We start from the raw sequence: 16,275 nt of genomic DNA on the forward strand, positions 1-16,275 counted from the left end.
GAAACATGGATTTTCCCTTATATTTTGGGTGGAATTTAAAAAAATAAAAGGGCATAAAACTATTTTTGATCAATTTTCTTTAGGTTTTTTTGCAAAAAAAAAAAAAATTAAAAAAATCGCTTTTTTTTTCCTAAATGATCCGCCCTTTCTTAATTTAGTCAATTTAATTTTTGAAAAAAAAAAGTATAAAAAATCTTTTAGGGTTAGTTGTCAAAAATTTTTTTTATCAAAAATACTTTTCAGTTTTTTTAATTAGAAAATTCGGGCCTCTAAAATTTTGAGCGGGTGCTGGGGGCCCTGGGTCGCAAGGACGTCTAAAACAAAAAAGGTTTTACAATGCTGAAATTTAAAAAAATTTCAAAACACATTTAAGAAAAATTTTTTTTTAATTTTGATTTTTTGAATAATTATTTTTAATTTTCCCCTGGTCGGGAAAAATTTAAAAAAAAAACTTGATAAAGTAAAAAGATTATCTTTAAAAACTTTTTGCCCTCTGATTTTGATGAACTCGGGGGTTATTAGTTCTGCAAGGGTTTTAAGGAAAAGGATAAAAAATACTTCTTTAAAGCCCAAGGGGTTGAAAGGGGCCTTTAGAAAAGAGAATAAAAAAAAAGCTATGAACTTCTTGATTTTGTGAAATTTTGGGGGTTTTAATTTTTTTAAAAAAAATTTTGTGGTTAAACTCTTCCTTTCAGAAAATTGGTAATTTTTTCGGCCCCCCCCTTTTTTCCAGTTTTATTAAAATCATTATCTTAATGTAAAATTTCGATTAACTAATCATTAAGGGGCTTTAATAAGTTTTTCAATATAATGAATAATGATAACCATCCATTTCCCATATATTTTCAATGGTAATCATAGGAGGAACAAGATTTTGGGATAAATTCTATTTTAATGCGTTTTTCAAAACTTTCTCTATAATTATTACAAAACCCTTTTCCAGAACTTTTCTATATTACGTACTAATAGATATGTGGCAGGGTCGTGTTGTGGGTGAAAAGTGAAGTCAGTAGTTCCATGAAGAGTAAACTGTTTACATAATTCAGTACCTTACTTGCTATGAAAATATGCAAACATCTTCAATGACTGTGTAATAAGAAAAGTTTAGTTGCATAGTTTACAATAAATTAAGTAAAATATTTGTGGTGGTTGCTTGGCTGTTGGTAAAGTGATGTACAAAACAGGACGATAATGTAATTTATATAACTGCAATCTGGTCGCAACTCCTAGGATGATAAGTAGAAGAGTTCAGCAATAGTTCTATTCAGGGCTCCTAGGTATTACGAATACTTTGGACAAATTCAAATGAAGTTTCTTTTGGGTTGATTGCAGACAATCAGTAACAGATTAAATTAATAATGAACACTTTTGCGGAAGGGTCTAAAGTCTAGACTATGAGAAATCTATGCTGATCGTTCGAATATTCTATTCCAATAAACTTTATCTTATTTAGGTAACGCCGCGGGAAAAATGCTAAATATCTATCGAGCTTATAACTATAAATAGATAAGTCTGCCTGATTTGTTTGTCTTTGGCTTAAACGAAAACGAAAGGAATTCGTCCAGGGCGATTTTTTTCAGGTACATTACATTTTACTCATGGATTCTAATGTAATGTATGAAGTGGCACGGTAACGTAAATTTTCTAGGTTGTACTTTAGTTTTTACTTGTTTTTTATTAAGACCTAAGGATGGTTAAATTATTCAGTACTAAATTAAGACGGTTTAATGATCTTGCATTAACATGCCTCGAAAGGAGGCACAACAGAAATGAATTTAGGTGTTATGTCTTTCTTATAATTATTTTAATTAATGGTACTTAAGCACTGCACGGTTCATCCAAATTCTAAACTAGTTAACCGATTTTAACACCACAAGATACGACACACTATTATGAAAGAAAGTCTATCTCTCAATTTCATTCACATACCTCACATATTGACCGATATATTATTTATGCCATAAAGTCATACCATAAATGTAAAATCCATATATTAGGTTCATGAAGGATAGGGGACATCACACTCATCTGATTTAATACTGTATAAAAAGAGGAGATTCTAGAAGAACTTGCTATCAACGAGTTTGTTTGATGCAGCTTTAGTGGTTTGAAAAATATATGTAAGTACATTAAGTACAATACATACAGAGGCATACGTGCACCAAGTTCCATTAAGATATCTTAACTTTCACTTAAAATATTCATTGCACGAACATTCTGACAGTCATTCGGAATGCAACGCCTCTTTTTATATTGAGCAATTAAATATATAAGTACATATATATACCCTATTTATAGAAGTAAAGTAGTAGCAGTAAAATCAAAAATAGTACTGGACCGAGGAAACGTAGGAGCTTCTATAAAATGTATATATACTTGTATAAGTGGTCAGCGGAACGAACTGAGTCGATTTAGCCATCTCGCGAACTAGTCGCTGGATTTTTGAGAAATAGATCTACGTCACGCCCTTTTCCTTTCAAGAAACTGCTCATTTGTCGGAAATGCATATAGTATATAGCTGCCATACAAATTGACCGGCCAAAGGTACGTTCTTATATGGAAGTTTTTATTTGTGCAATTGCATTCTCAGTGCAACTAAAGTTAACGTTTTTTTGTGTTGGCTATATTTTGTTCATTAAGCTTTGCATAACAATACTGATATTTATAGATGTGTACAATTTACACTGCGCATGCATGCTACTTACCGTTTAATGTACACCTTACATATGTACACATATACATACAGTTATTCCAATATATATATGTTATACGGATATATGTACTTATTCTCGTAAGTATTTGTGTATACATGTATGTACATGACTCATTAGAACTGGATATAATAAATGATATGAACTATGGAACATCAAAAGGTTTGGTTTTTATTGTTTTATTTGATTAATACTCTTACTGCGGTTGATAGTTGCAAGAGAAAATTCCGTCGGTACCGTTATCACCAACACCTACGGCAACATCATTTAAATTATTTACAGCATCAACAGTAACGACACCGACATCACCATAGATACTGGCACCGATACGATTGCTTCCAATTATGCCATCGCCACTGTTGTTCACCGCAATTATGGTATCAATATCGACAGCGGCGACGCCATCACTGACGATGTTGATACCACTAGCACTAGCGACTTTGTTGCCAGTCGTTGCAAGCATACTTAAATTTTTAAATGTGTTAATACCAATTAAAGTATTGTTGATGCAAAGTAGATTACTATCATTAGGCATCTCATAATTTTTTTGAGTATCAAATTTCGCTATTTTTTTATTGCTACAAAAATCGCTTATATGTCTTTGGCTACCTTCGCAGATATCAATGCCGTCATGATCGCCATTATTAATATCCATAATACTGTGGTTTTTGTTTTTGTTGCTGCTATTATTATTATTTCTACTCTTAATTTTAATAACGTTGCTACTGTTGTTATTAGAGTAATTATCGTCGCCTTGTTTGGCATCAATTGCAGCTGCCATTACTGGAGTAGCAGCATCCGTTGCAGCATGGTAACCTTGAACGCTACGACCGACACTATCACAATCTACATTGATGCAGTGGCCAGACACCTGACTACCACCGAAACTGTGCATATTGCGCTGTTTCTGCTTTTGTTGCCTATTCAATAATTGTTGTGAATCACTGTTGCCACTTGCTTCTCGGCTAGTGTTGTTGCCATTGTCGGCAGTAGCATTAACGGACGTTTGCGAATTGGTCTTAGGCGATGACGACGGTTCATATTTGCGTGGACGGCCGCGCGATAAATGGCGTCGTTTCACGAATTCATTGTCGTCTACCATCCAAAAGGAGCCAAAGTCATCTTCATAGCGCACAAAGCATTTATGCAGCGACAGATTTGTGCGTATGGCATTCTGGAATATATTCATTTATAGAATATAATAAAAGTGCGTTTATATTCATATATGGCGTGTTTGAATTTTTTAAATTGTATTACAGATATTTTAAAAATTTCAGTGAACAATTCAATTTTGCAATAACAAATTGGTGATGATGCCGCGGACGTTATGTGTTTTATTAGTAACCATTATTTGTTTGCAAATAATTCAAACATTTGGTGATGTAGAAATAAAAAGAAATAAGAAATTTTCACGTTAGCCATAATGTTAAGTGTATTCTCGTAAAGGTAACAGTTTAATCATATACCAAGATATTTTGAAATATATTAACTATAAATTATGTGTATGTGTTTAATACGTATTTAAACTATTTAATATTAAGAAAAAAGTTTTATTTTGACTAAGTAAATAAAAACTATAAACAGTAATTTGAAAAGTAGATGTATTAAGAACTTGACGCACAAATATTTATTTAAATATGCAATTAAGTAAATAATTGTTTTTTTTATTGTTGTATAATAATAATTTAATAAAACGGAAGTTGCCATTTTATTGTTTATTTCCAGTAGGGAAAGTATCTATATGCGAAATAGCATGCTCAAATTGTAAGCAAATTTGAAAAAAGTTGAATTACATTTTTAACAAATTTATAATAGGATAATATTAGTAGTATCGTATGTTATTATATACATTTTATTTCTGCATAAAGTAAAGTTTGGCAAAAGGGCATACATATATGTAATTAACACATTTCATTTCGTCTCGAGAAAATGTAAAATTAAAAATGTAGAAAACATATTAAAATAAATAAAACACCGCATGTCAAAATAAAAGAATAAAGAGAGTATTTTTATTTTTATTATTTATTATTATTAAACATTATATGAAAAAGTTTTTGAATATGTTTGTTATGAAATGGAAAATCTGTGCATGTATAAAGTTAATAATATTAAGAACTTTTTTATTATATAATATATTATTAATAATATCTTTACTCATATACACGCTTACACTCAAGAGCTTATTTACCCTACCGAACAAACTCGTAGTTTTAGTGGCAAAATAATGTCACAGCATATGTAGACTGTCTTTATACTTCGGGATTTTGAAACCCTTGTGTTGCAATCTGATAACTTATAACTTTATAATAAAGTTTGACATTTTTGATGGTATATATACCCAGAACGGTTCAAAAATATTTAATATATATTTTAAAATATTCGTGTCAGCAAGAAAACGAAATAAAATCTCGAAAATTTGACGTGGATTAACTAACAACAAGGAACAGATGAACTTAATACATATAAAAACAAGTAAGGACGGGCTAAGTTCGGGAGCAACCGAACCTTTCAAACTCTTGAAACTTATAAGAATCAAAGCCAGGAAAATACTTTTTGGTGCAAAATGTAAATCTGAGGATCGAAATCCAAACAATTTTATATAAACATATACAGGGTCCGGCACTCGAACCAACTTCAGACCGTTCGCGCAGCTGCCGCACTGGAATCAGCGGTTTATAAATGTGCTAAATGACAGTTCAGAGTATTGTTCACAAGTGTACAAAAGTGAACGCAAAAAAGAGTGATCAGCGATAGAATTCAAACGTAATAGTGTGATTGCTTTATATTTAGTTGGAAAATCACAGCCAGCAGTTTGTGAGCTCAAACACCTTAATGTGAATAAAGTTTTTGTTTATCGCACCAACACTCGTTACAATGATACTGGTAGCATCGCAAAACGCCATAGAGGTGGTCATCAAAAGACTGCAACGTAACGTGAGATGGTTCGGAAAGTGAAGAAGCGACTTGAGCGAAATCCACGACGAAGTGCCAATCAAACGGCCAAACAACTGAAAATATCCGCAGCATCCGACGCATATTGAAAAATGAGCTCAAGGTCAAGCCTTACAAGTTCCAAAAGGCCCATGTTCTCACACCGAAGCAGCAACAAGTAAGACTTGAGAGAGCGAAGCAGTTGTTTCGCTTGGCCGAAAACGGTTAAATTCCGAACATTATGTTTTCTGACGAAAAAATTTTTCCAATTGAGATGGGCGCTCTGCAATTGTTTTCATCGAGCCTGGTGTCAAAGTAAATGCGACTTATTATCGGGAAAGTGTTCTGGAGGCTGCTTTGAAGCCCTGGGCAAACAAACATTTCGGTCGCAAACTATAGACGTTTCAACAAGACTCAGCACCGTCTCACAAAGCGCGAGTGAACCGAGAATGGCTGAAACATTACGTTCCGAACTTCATTACGTTTGTGGTCGTGGCTCTCGAATTCACCAGATGCGAATCCAATGGATTATTCTCTCTAGGCCATTTTGGAGAGCAAGGTCCGAAGTTAGAAATACACCAGTCTCGAGGCGCTGAAGACAGCCATTGTCCGTGAGTGGGCCAAAACACCGGCAAGTCACATTCGGGCAGCTTGCGATTCGTTCTTTGACCGTCTCAAGGCCATAGTTAAGGCAAAAGGTGGTCATATCGAGCAAAAGCGAATTGGTCCTGAATTTATGATTATATTCACACATTTTGTACTTTAAAATGAATAAAAATAATTTTCCAAACCGAATTTATGTCTTTTTTAATTGGTTACACTACTACACTATATACATATTTCCTACACTAATATATTCTGGCCTGGGGCAACACTAAGTGTTGCCAGGTGCAATCTGACATTTCCATTGGAAAGTTTGACATTTTTTAGCATAATATCACTCAGAACGTTTTGTCATTTAATCGTGAATTGTTTTATTTACAGGGAATTAAAAAAATAATCTCAGCCAAAAAATGGAATTAACTCGTGAACATTTTCGTGCGATCATTTTTCACAACTTTCGACGTGGATTATCACGACAAGAGTGCATCGATGAACTAAAATCTTTCTATGGCTATGAAGCACCTCCTATAGCACTGTGAAAAACTGGTACAACGAATTCAATCGTGGCCGACGCTCGCTCAAAGACGAATTCCGTGAAGGTTGTCCAAAAACAGCCGTTGTGCCAGAAAACATCGATGCCTTACGTGAACTGATAATGCAAGACCGTCATGTAACATACCTTCAGATAGAGGCATGCCTATGCAGAGGTATGCATTTCTCCCACCAGCATACATTCGATATTGCATGAACACCTGGCCGTAAAAAAGGTTTGTTCTCGTTGGATCCCACACAATTTGACAATCGCTCAAAAAAAGGCTCGTGTGGATTGGTGTAAAGAAATGCTGAAAAAATACGATCGCGGTGCTTCGAAAGACGTTTATAAGATCGATCCACGAATCGTGGATCTATGCGTATGAGCCCGAAACAAAACAGCAATCGACAAAAAAAAAAACAAAAAAAAAACATTTTCGTTGATAAATATGCCTATTTACATTATTAGGCCAGAAATATATATAGCAACCTACGTATACTGACAGATGTATAAGGTTTGGTAGAAAAACGAAAACCATTATATGTAGTATATGAAAGTTGGGGTAGTATCGACAAGATTTTATCTATTTTTCCCAATACTACATACTATTATGTGTATACATAAGTCAAGTTTTCGCTCAAATTTATCTATTTTAGGCACAAAGATACACTGTTATGAATAAAACACGCTAGCTCAGTTTCATTGAGATATCTCACATATTGGCCGATATATGCGGTACAAAGTCACCCGGAAGTTCGATTATCTGTATATTAGGTATATGGGGGACATACAGGCATACCATAAGTGAACGATTATCTGATAATTTCATTATGTATCACACATTGACCGACATTTTCGATCGAAAGTCAACTATAGGTACCGTAGTATAAATATTCGGTACCTAAGATCTTGAACTGTTTGGTTGTAAACAATTTTTGGTCGTAAGGTGGCATACTATACACCAAAAGTATATTCGTGCAAAGTTTAATCACGTTATATTAATTGCTTCTTGATTTGTGTAATGGAAAGAAAAATAATCAATTAGAATTTAAAACTGTGCTATATGGGAAGTAGCTTGGTTATTGTCCGATTTCACTCATTTTCACAACATAACATAAAAATATGAAAAGAATGTCACGTAGAAAATTTTATCGAATTCGATTAGTCGTAACCACGCCCATCGTCCAATTTTTACACCGGCCACTATAAAGCCTTGTCATACCATTCCGGCGGCTATTTTTGTTTTATCACGCTTTTAGTAGTTTTGAACAGTACCGTTATATGGGGAGTAAGCGAGGTTTTCATCCATTTTCACACTATCAGTAGAAGATCTTGTAATATTCGTGCTGAGCGAATTTCGTTGCTGTAGCTTTAGTCGTTTAGGAGATACATATGTTAAACCACGGCCACTTCTTAAAATTTTTTGCCCACAGGTGCCACTGGCTGCTGCGATCCCTTGTGCCAAATTGCAGTTTTATATCTTCATTTAGTGCTTTGTTATGGCACTTTATAGGTTTTCGGTTAATTGCGATTTGTGGGCGTGGCAATGGTCCGATTACGCCCATCTACGAACTCGATTTTTTTTTCTACTAAGAAAGCTGCCTACCAAGTGTCATCAAGATATCTCAGTTTTTACTCAAGTTACGGCTTGCACGGACGGACGGACGGACAAACAGACAGTCAACCGGATTTCAACTTTTCACGTTACAGTGATTATTTCTATGTATCAACTGGTTGCAAGAGTATAAAAATTGTTAAGGGTGGATCCCACATCTACTTTGTATTTGTGGATCGATAAAAAGGCTCGAGTCGATTGGTCGAGAGAAATATTATAAAATCTCAAAGAAAACTCTATGTAGAATTCTTCGACACAAGGTAATGCATAAAGGTAAGCTATGCGGCTAAATTCTACTGCATTAATATTTACAATCAAGTAAGTGCATGAAAAACGGTACAATACAATATGTAAACAACAAATACAAGGTGATGCAATATTATTTGTAAGTAAATATTTGCATTGAGAGACCCCCCTTTTGATGACGACCATGGCAAACGGAATAAGGACTACGATTTGAGGGCATGCACCTGGAATGTCCGGACCCTTAATTGGGAAGGTGCCGCTGCCCAGCTGGTTGATGTCCTCGCAAAAATAAAGGCTGACATCACCGCCGTCCAAGAAATGCGATGGACGGGACAAGGACAGAGACGAGTAGGTCCTTGTGACATTTACTACAGTGGCCATATAAAGGAGCGCAAGTTTGGTGTTGGATTCGTGGTGGGAGAGAGACTCCGTCGCCGAGTACTATCATTCACTCCGGTGAATGAACGTCTAGCCACAATCCGCATCAAAGCGAGGTTCTTCAACATATCGCTGATTTGCGCCCACGCCCCGACGGAAGAGAAGGACGATGTGACCAAAGATGCCTTCTATGAGCGCTTGGAGCGCGCTTATGAGAGCTGCCCCCGCCACGATGTCAAAATCGTGCTTGGCGACTTTAACGCCAGGGTGGGCAAAGAAGGTATATTTGGCACTACGGTCGGTAAATTCAGCCTCCACGACGAAACATCCCCAAATGGGTTGAGGCTGATTGACTTCGCCGGGGCCCGAAATATGGTTATCTGTAGTACTAGATTCCAGCATAAGAAGATTCATCAAGCTACCTGGCTGTCTCCGGATCGAAAAACTACCAACCAGATCGATCATGTTGTGATAGATGGAAGACACGTCTCCAGTGTTTTAGATGTGCGTGCGCTCCGAGGTCCTAACATCGACTCGGACCACTATCTTGTTGCAGCTAAGATTCGCACTCGCCTCTGTGCAGCAAAAACCGCACGCCAACAAACACAAGGAAGGTTCGACGTCGAAAAGCTGCAATCACAACAGACTGTCGAACGATTTTCTACTCGGCTTGCACTCCTGCTCTCTGAGAGCACTCGTCAACAACTCGGTATAGGGGAACTGTGGGACGGCATTTCAAATTCCATACGTACAGCTGCAACCGAAACCATTGGTTTTCGGAAAGAGCAAAAGAACAGCTGGTACGACGAGGAGTGCCGTGTCGCAGCGGAGAGAAAACAGGCTGCCTACCTCGCAACGTTACGATCGACCACTACACGTGTGGGATGGGATAGATACCGAGAGCTGAAGAGGGAAGCGAGACGCATTTGCAGACAGAAGAAGAAAGAGGCCGAAATGCGTGAGTATGAAGAGCTTGATAAGCTGGCCGACAGGGGTAATGCTCGAAAATTCTACGAAAAAATGCGGCGGCTTACAGAAGGTTTCAAGACCGGAGCATACTCTTGTAGAACCCCCAAAGGTGATTTAGTCACTGATGCCCAGAGCATAGTTAAATTATGGAGGGAACACTTCTCCAGCCTGCTGAATGGCAGTGAACGCACAACACCAGGAGAAGGAGAACCCGATTACCCAATCGATGACGATGGAGCAGACGTTCCATTGCCGGACCATGAAGATCCAATCCATAAAAAAGAAGACCCCACAATCTGCGCCAACTACCGTGGGATTAGCCTCCTCAACATCGCATATAAGGTTCTATCGAGCGTATTGTGTGAAAGATTAAAGCCCACCGTCAACAAACTGATTGGACCTTATCAGTGTGGCTTCAGACCTGGAAAATCAACAACCGACCAGATATTCACCATGCGCCAAATCTTGGAAAAGACCCGTGAAAGGAGAATCGACACACACCACCTCTTCGTCGATTTCAAAGCTGCTTTCGACAGCACGAAAAGGAGCTGCCTTTATGCCGCGATGTCTGAATTTGGTATCCCCGCAAAACTAATACGGCTGTGTAAACTGACGTTGAACAACACGAAAAGCTCCGTCAGAATCGGGAAGGACCTCTCCGAGCCGTTCAATACCAAACGAGGTTTCAGACAAGGCGACTCCCTATCGTGCGACTTCTTCAACCTGCTCCTGGAGAAAATAGTTCGAGCTGCAGAACTAAACAGAGAAGGTACCATCTTCTATAAGAGTGTACAGCTGTTGGCGTATGCCGACGATATTGATATCATCGGCCTCAACACCCGCGCCGTTAGTTCTGCTTTCTCTAGGCTGGACAAGGAAGCACAGAAAATGGGTCTGGTAGTGAACGAGGGCAAAACGAAATATCTCCTGTCATCAAACAAACAGTCGTCGCACTCGCGACTTGGCTCTCACCTCACTGTTGACAGTCATAACTTTGAAGTTGTAGATAATTTCGTCTATTTAGGAACCAGCATTAACACCACTAATAATGTCAGCCTGGAAATCCAACGCAGGATTGCTCTTGCCAACAGGTGCTACTTCGGACTGAGTAGGCAATTGAAAAGTAAAGTCCTCTCTCGACGAACAAAAGCAAAACTCTATAAGTCGCTCATAATTCCCGTCCTGCTATATGGTGCAGAGGCTTATGAGTCCACGTTACGAGTTTTCGAGAGAAAAATTCTGCGAAAGATTTATGGTCCTTTGCGCATTGGCCACGGCGAATATCGCATCCGATGGAACGATGAGCTGTACGAGATATATGACGACATTGACATAGTTCAGCGAATTAAAAGACAGTGGCTATGCTGGCTAGGTCATGTTGTCCGGATGGACGAAAACACTCCAGCTCTGAAAATATTCGACGCAGTACCCGCCGGGGGAAGCAGAGGAAGAGGAAGACCTCCACTCCGTTGGAAGGACCAAGTGGAGAAGGACCTGGCTTCGCTTGGAATATCCAATTGGCGCCACGCAGCGAAAAGAAGAAACGACTGGCGCGCTGTTGTTAACTCGGCTATAATCGCGTAAGCGGTGTCTACGCCAATTAAGAAGAAGAAGAAATATTTGCATTATTTCGTAAAGTCTTTGCTTATTAATTTTTCACCCTGTATGTGTTTGTGACTAAGCAAAATAACAAAGCATTTGAAGAAAATTTGCAGAAAGTTGGTTGTGTTTAGATGAACTGCTATTTTAATTTAAAAATTCGTTTGTTATTGTGTTAAAATTTTGAATAAAGAAATAAAAATATGTTCTCGAAAATGCATATGGAAAGACTAATTAAAACGAAGAAAGTGAATTTTACGGAATGGCTAAAAACATAAATGTTGCTAGTGACTCTGAAGAGGATGCGGTGAATTGTAGTTTTGACATCAATATTGTCTGAGTGGAACTTATTGAAAAAGAAAAAGTTCACAACAAAACAATTTTGACAAATTAATTGAAAATGTGGACTGAGCGTCATAAGGTCACAAGGAACTGCTTCGATGATTTGTTAAAAATATTGCATTCGGAGAATATTTCTGTACGACAAGCGACCTGCATATAGAGAACTGTTGCGCCAGGAAATTGTTTGCATATAGAAAAGCATCTAGTGACGTTGATAAATTTCAAATCGATGCCGGTATTGACGGTTTATCTTTGTACAAAAGCTCAAATGTAAACTTGTGGCCTATATTGGCAAAATTGCATCACAAAAGAAATACGAAGGTGATGTTGATTGGTGAAGACAAACAGAAACCGGCAGACATGAATAATTTACACGATTTTGCTTATGAGCTAAAAATCTTAATGCAATATGGAATGGAAGTCAATGGCAAAAGAATTAAAGTAAAAGTGCGGTGTTTTCTTTGCGATGCCCCAGAAAGAGCTTTTACCAGCCAAACAGTGAGTCACAACTCTTTTCAAGGATGCAGCAAGTGCAAACAAGTGGGTGAAAAAATAAACAATACAATAATATACAGTACATTGTCGGAAAATCTTCGAACTGTTGATGAATTTGCTGCAAGAAATAGCGTGGGCCATCATAAAAAATGGAAAAATCGTGTCTCGAAGAAATAGGTGTGGGAATGGTCTCCACTTTTCCTGTTGAACCAATGCACCTTTTAGCTCTTGGAGTTGTAAGAAAAATGCTAAAATGCCCAAATGTCCGAATGTGGGATATCAGTTGACAAAGCAACAGAAAATTACACTGTCGAAAACTTTGGTAAGGTACATACCTTACATATCCAACGTATTTAATCGAAAACCACGAAGCTTAGATGAAATTGCAAGATGGAAAACAGTACAGTTCCGACAGTTTGTACTTTACACGGGAATGGTTGCGTTGAAAGACATTGTATCTGACCGTATTTATTATCACTTTTTTGTTGCGCTGTGCAATGCATTGCTTTCGTCACAAAAAACCTATGCAAACAATTTAAAAGAAATAAAACAAATGCTTAATTACTTCGTACACCTTTGGTGGATTCCGTTCAATCCTGCGGTTTTCTGAATTCATTCTCAGCATATGCTTTCGAAAATTTCTTGCAAACCCTAAAACAATTCGTTAAAAGACCCCTAGAAACATTACAACAAATAAATAACAGATATTGGTATGGTAAAAACGTATTTACAAAAGATTTTATGGAAACGTGTTTTATATCAACGATAAATTACTGGATAATTTTTGCTACCTCAAACCAGGAATGACAATACAAATTACAGGATTCTCGAAAAAAGGTAATGATGTTTATACTCGTATACATGAAAAAGTTTTGAAAGACTGCTGCAATCTATTTACGGAACTTTTGAAATCGATGGTAGACCTGGGCGTATTCATTGTTAACATTGACATAGAAGAAGCGGATCAAGTCTATGACCACGAGCTGAAGTCTTTTAGTGTGAAATCGGCTGTGGAAAATGACAAAAACTAATGTAAGTTCTTTTAATACGAAAAGCAGAGATTTAACTACATAACAAGTTTAATTTATGTTTTCAGATTCTTGTCATGCAATATTGCAAGTTTGGAAATATAAATATAGAAAAATTTAAACAACAAGTTGACCACAAATGAGCTGTTGCGAAAACTAACCACTGCGCAGTCAACAAACAATGCCCTCATAAATGCAATGAGAATAACCAACAAATTTCCATTGAAAACTCGAAAGAACTTGACCAAGAATTGGAAAGCAACAATGAAAAATATGTGAGTTGATTTAAAAATACTACAATCGAATCGGCAGTTTCTTCAAGTCTCAGGAAGTTTGTTCCGTCCAAAGTCTGGTCGAGGTACTGTGTAAGTATGATTGATCTCTTGATTTTCCTAGGAGACGGTTCCGCTGGGAAAGCATCTCAGCAGGAACTGCTTAGAGAGGAGTTCATTATGCTCTCACATGGTAGTTTCTGGTCTGCCATGAACTATCTGGGCTTTTTTGATGCTAAGTGCTGTGGCGGTGCATTTTTCGGAATCCATGCTGGTGGTTTGTTAATCTCAGGTGGGGAGTGAAGGTCAGGAGTAGCAAGGCCTCAAGTGTATTCACTTCTGGCGGGAGGAAAGTTATCGGACGATAGGACTCCCCTTTGTTGGCAGGTGAGGTAGCTGACATCGTTTACCTCTATTATTTGCCAATGTCGTGACAGGTGATAAATCGTAGGTTTACGCGTATGACCCCGAAAGTAAAGAGCAGTCGAATGTATGGGTGCATCTAGATGAGTCGAATTTACAAATGTTATTTACGCACGACGCATGGTTGCCTGTTTTTTTTTGGAAAAAATTGACATGTCGCAATCATACCACTAGAACAACGCAAAACAATAAATTCTGAGTGGTACACAACCATTTGTTTGCCAGTTATCTTTTAAGAAATCAGGAAAACCAGCGTCCGAAGACGTATCACTCTTCTGCACGACAATTCGAGCTCTCACATGTCGTTCAGTTGTTTCAATTGCATTTTTGAGCACTCAAAACATCGAGTTAAAGATTCATCCACCGTATTATCCTAATTTTTCGTCCATTGACTTTTTTATTCCCGTATGTAAATAATAAACTAGAAGTACCTGAAGACGCGGTTGTGTTCAAAACGAATGTTTTAGAGATACCTTAATCAGAGTAGTGCTTTGACAAATATGTTATTTTGAAAAATAATAAAGTGATTTTCGATGATTAATATTTGTTTTTGTTCTACAATCCCGAGATATAAAGGCAACCTACGTACGCAGTTTGCTTAAAAATCACATAAGACAGATTTTTTTGTGCTGCTTGGTAACTAATTTTTCACAGATTTTGATATATTCTGCGAGTCATATTCAATCGGTATGTTGAATTGTGTATAAAAAAGTAAAAAGCATATGCGTGTATATAAATATGTGTGTGAATTAGATTATGCCAAAAAAATGTATGCATTTCATGAATATAAAAAGTTTACCATAATTAACTGAATTATTACATAGGCAATTAATAAAATAATTAGGGAACAAGATCGAGAATATGATCTCGACTGCATAGAAGACCAAGGGATAGGATTCAGGAGCAGGGTTTATATGACATGGTTGTGTTTTCGCACGTACCCATAGCCCAACGTCAGTGAGCTATTGTCCATTGCAGCAGAAATACGGACACCAGCGCTACTATTGAAATCGTTATTATCACCCACATTGTCATTGCTACTGCTATTACTGGTAACACTGCTACTGCCCCCATTATCACGGCCACTGAAAATGTTCTTGCTACAAGCGCCGCCATCGGCAGCATTGTCAGCAACTGTTGTCGACATTACCGCTGCAGCTGCTGCTGCAGCCACTGCTGCTGCAGCAGTTGTACGCTGTGGTCGTCGTTTGTAAAACTCAATCTCATCTACTGTCCAAACGGCCCCTTTCACGTTCTCAACTCGCATAAAGCATTTATGCAGCGATAAGTTATGCCTCACAGCATTCTGTGGGGGTAGTGGTTATTTCGATATACAGTTGTTGTGTTTATTCGTGTGGTTTGAAAGCGTAATGTATAAGTGTATTGTTATTCCAATCGATAAGCAAGAACATAGGGATAATGTATAGAAGCTAAACCTAACAAATTATTATTTAAAAAAGCAGCTTTTCTTGGCCAAATATTGAGCAATAAATACCAAAAATTATAAAACTACTATATATTTATTAGGGCGTCGGTTATTTCCCTAATCGCTTTTTTGCAAACGCCCCCTTGAAATTCAGTTTTTGCAATAAAATAAGAATTCAACGTAAACAGGTTCTCTATTTTCAATTTAAACCGTGTCTAATGATATTTCTTTTCCAATGGCATTGTATTGATATTCTGCATTAAGCAAGTAAATCTATAATGTTTAAAAGTGATATACAAAATATTGTAGTGCAAAAGATCTCAAAATTTTTTTTATAAAAACAATTGTTTAAAAGTTATACGCAGTTAAATTTAAAAATCAAATATACTGAGCATTCATAGAGGTTATTTGTATGTATATAGGATAGTCGAAAAATTCGTTTGGTATTTCTAATCACACTTTAATTTATTTTTTTTTGTTTTTATTTATAATGAACATTATTGAATCAAATATGTACCATTTTGGTTGCCCCCTTTTTGCCATTTTTCCGCAAGAGACATTATTCCATGGGTGTAAAACTTTTCTGGTTTCTCGGCCAAAAACTGCGACAAGTAATTTCCACAGGCTTCTCTTGAAGCCAACTTTACTCCATTAAGGGAGTTCTGCATTGATTGAAACAAATGGTAGTCCGATGGTGCAAGGTCA

The 16,275-nt window shown here is 37.1% G+C and overlaps 1 protein-coding gene and 1 long non-coding RNA gene across 19 annotated transcripts in view; one reads left to right on the forward strand and one right to left on the reverse strand.

Annotated features, from left to right (window-relative positions):
• Positions 1-2,861: 2,861 nt before the first annotated feature.
• LOC126766097 (putative uncharacterized protein DDB_G0282133) overlaps positions 2,862-16,275 on the reverse strand; it is a 154,438-nt gene continuing 141,024 nt past the window's right edge. For all 18 annotated transcript variants that reach the window (XM_050483868.1, XM_050483867.1, XM_050483878.1 and 15 more), the window contains one exon: positions 2,862-3,885. In XM_050483868.1, coding sequence (XP_050339825.1) covers positions 2,908-3,885 — 978 coding nt within the window. In that variant the 3' untranslated portion in view covers positions 2,862-2,907. The remainder of the gene's footprint in view (positions 3,886-16,275) is intronic.
• On the forward strand, positions 3,819-4,710 carry LOC126766267 (uncharacterized). Its single transcript, XR_007668797.1, has 2 exons — positions 3,819-3,918; positions 3,989-4,710. It is a non-coding gene; the product is annotated as an uncharacterized LOC126766267 (long non-coding RNA).

This window comes from Bactrocera neohumeralis, unplaced genomic scaffold (genome assembly GCF_024586455.1).
Source record: "Bactrocera neohumeralis isolate Rockhampton unplaced genomic scaffold, APGP_CSIRO_Bneo_wtdbg2-racon-allhic-juicebox.fasta_v2 cluster11, whole genome shotgun sequence".
In the NCBI taxonomy this organism is placed as follows: Eukaryota; Metazoa; Arthropoda; class Insecta; order Diptera; family Tephritidae; genus Bactrocera; species Bactrocera neohumeralis.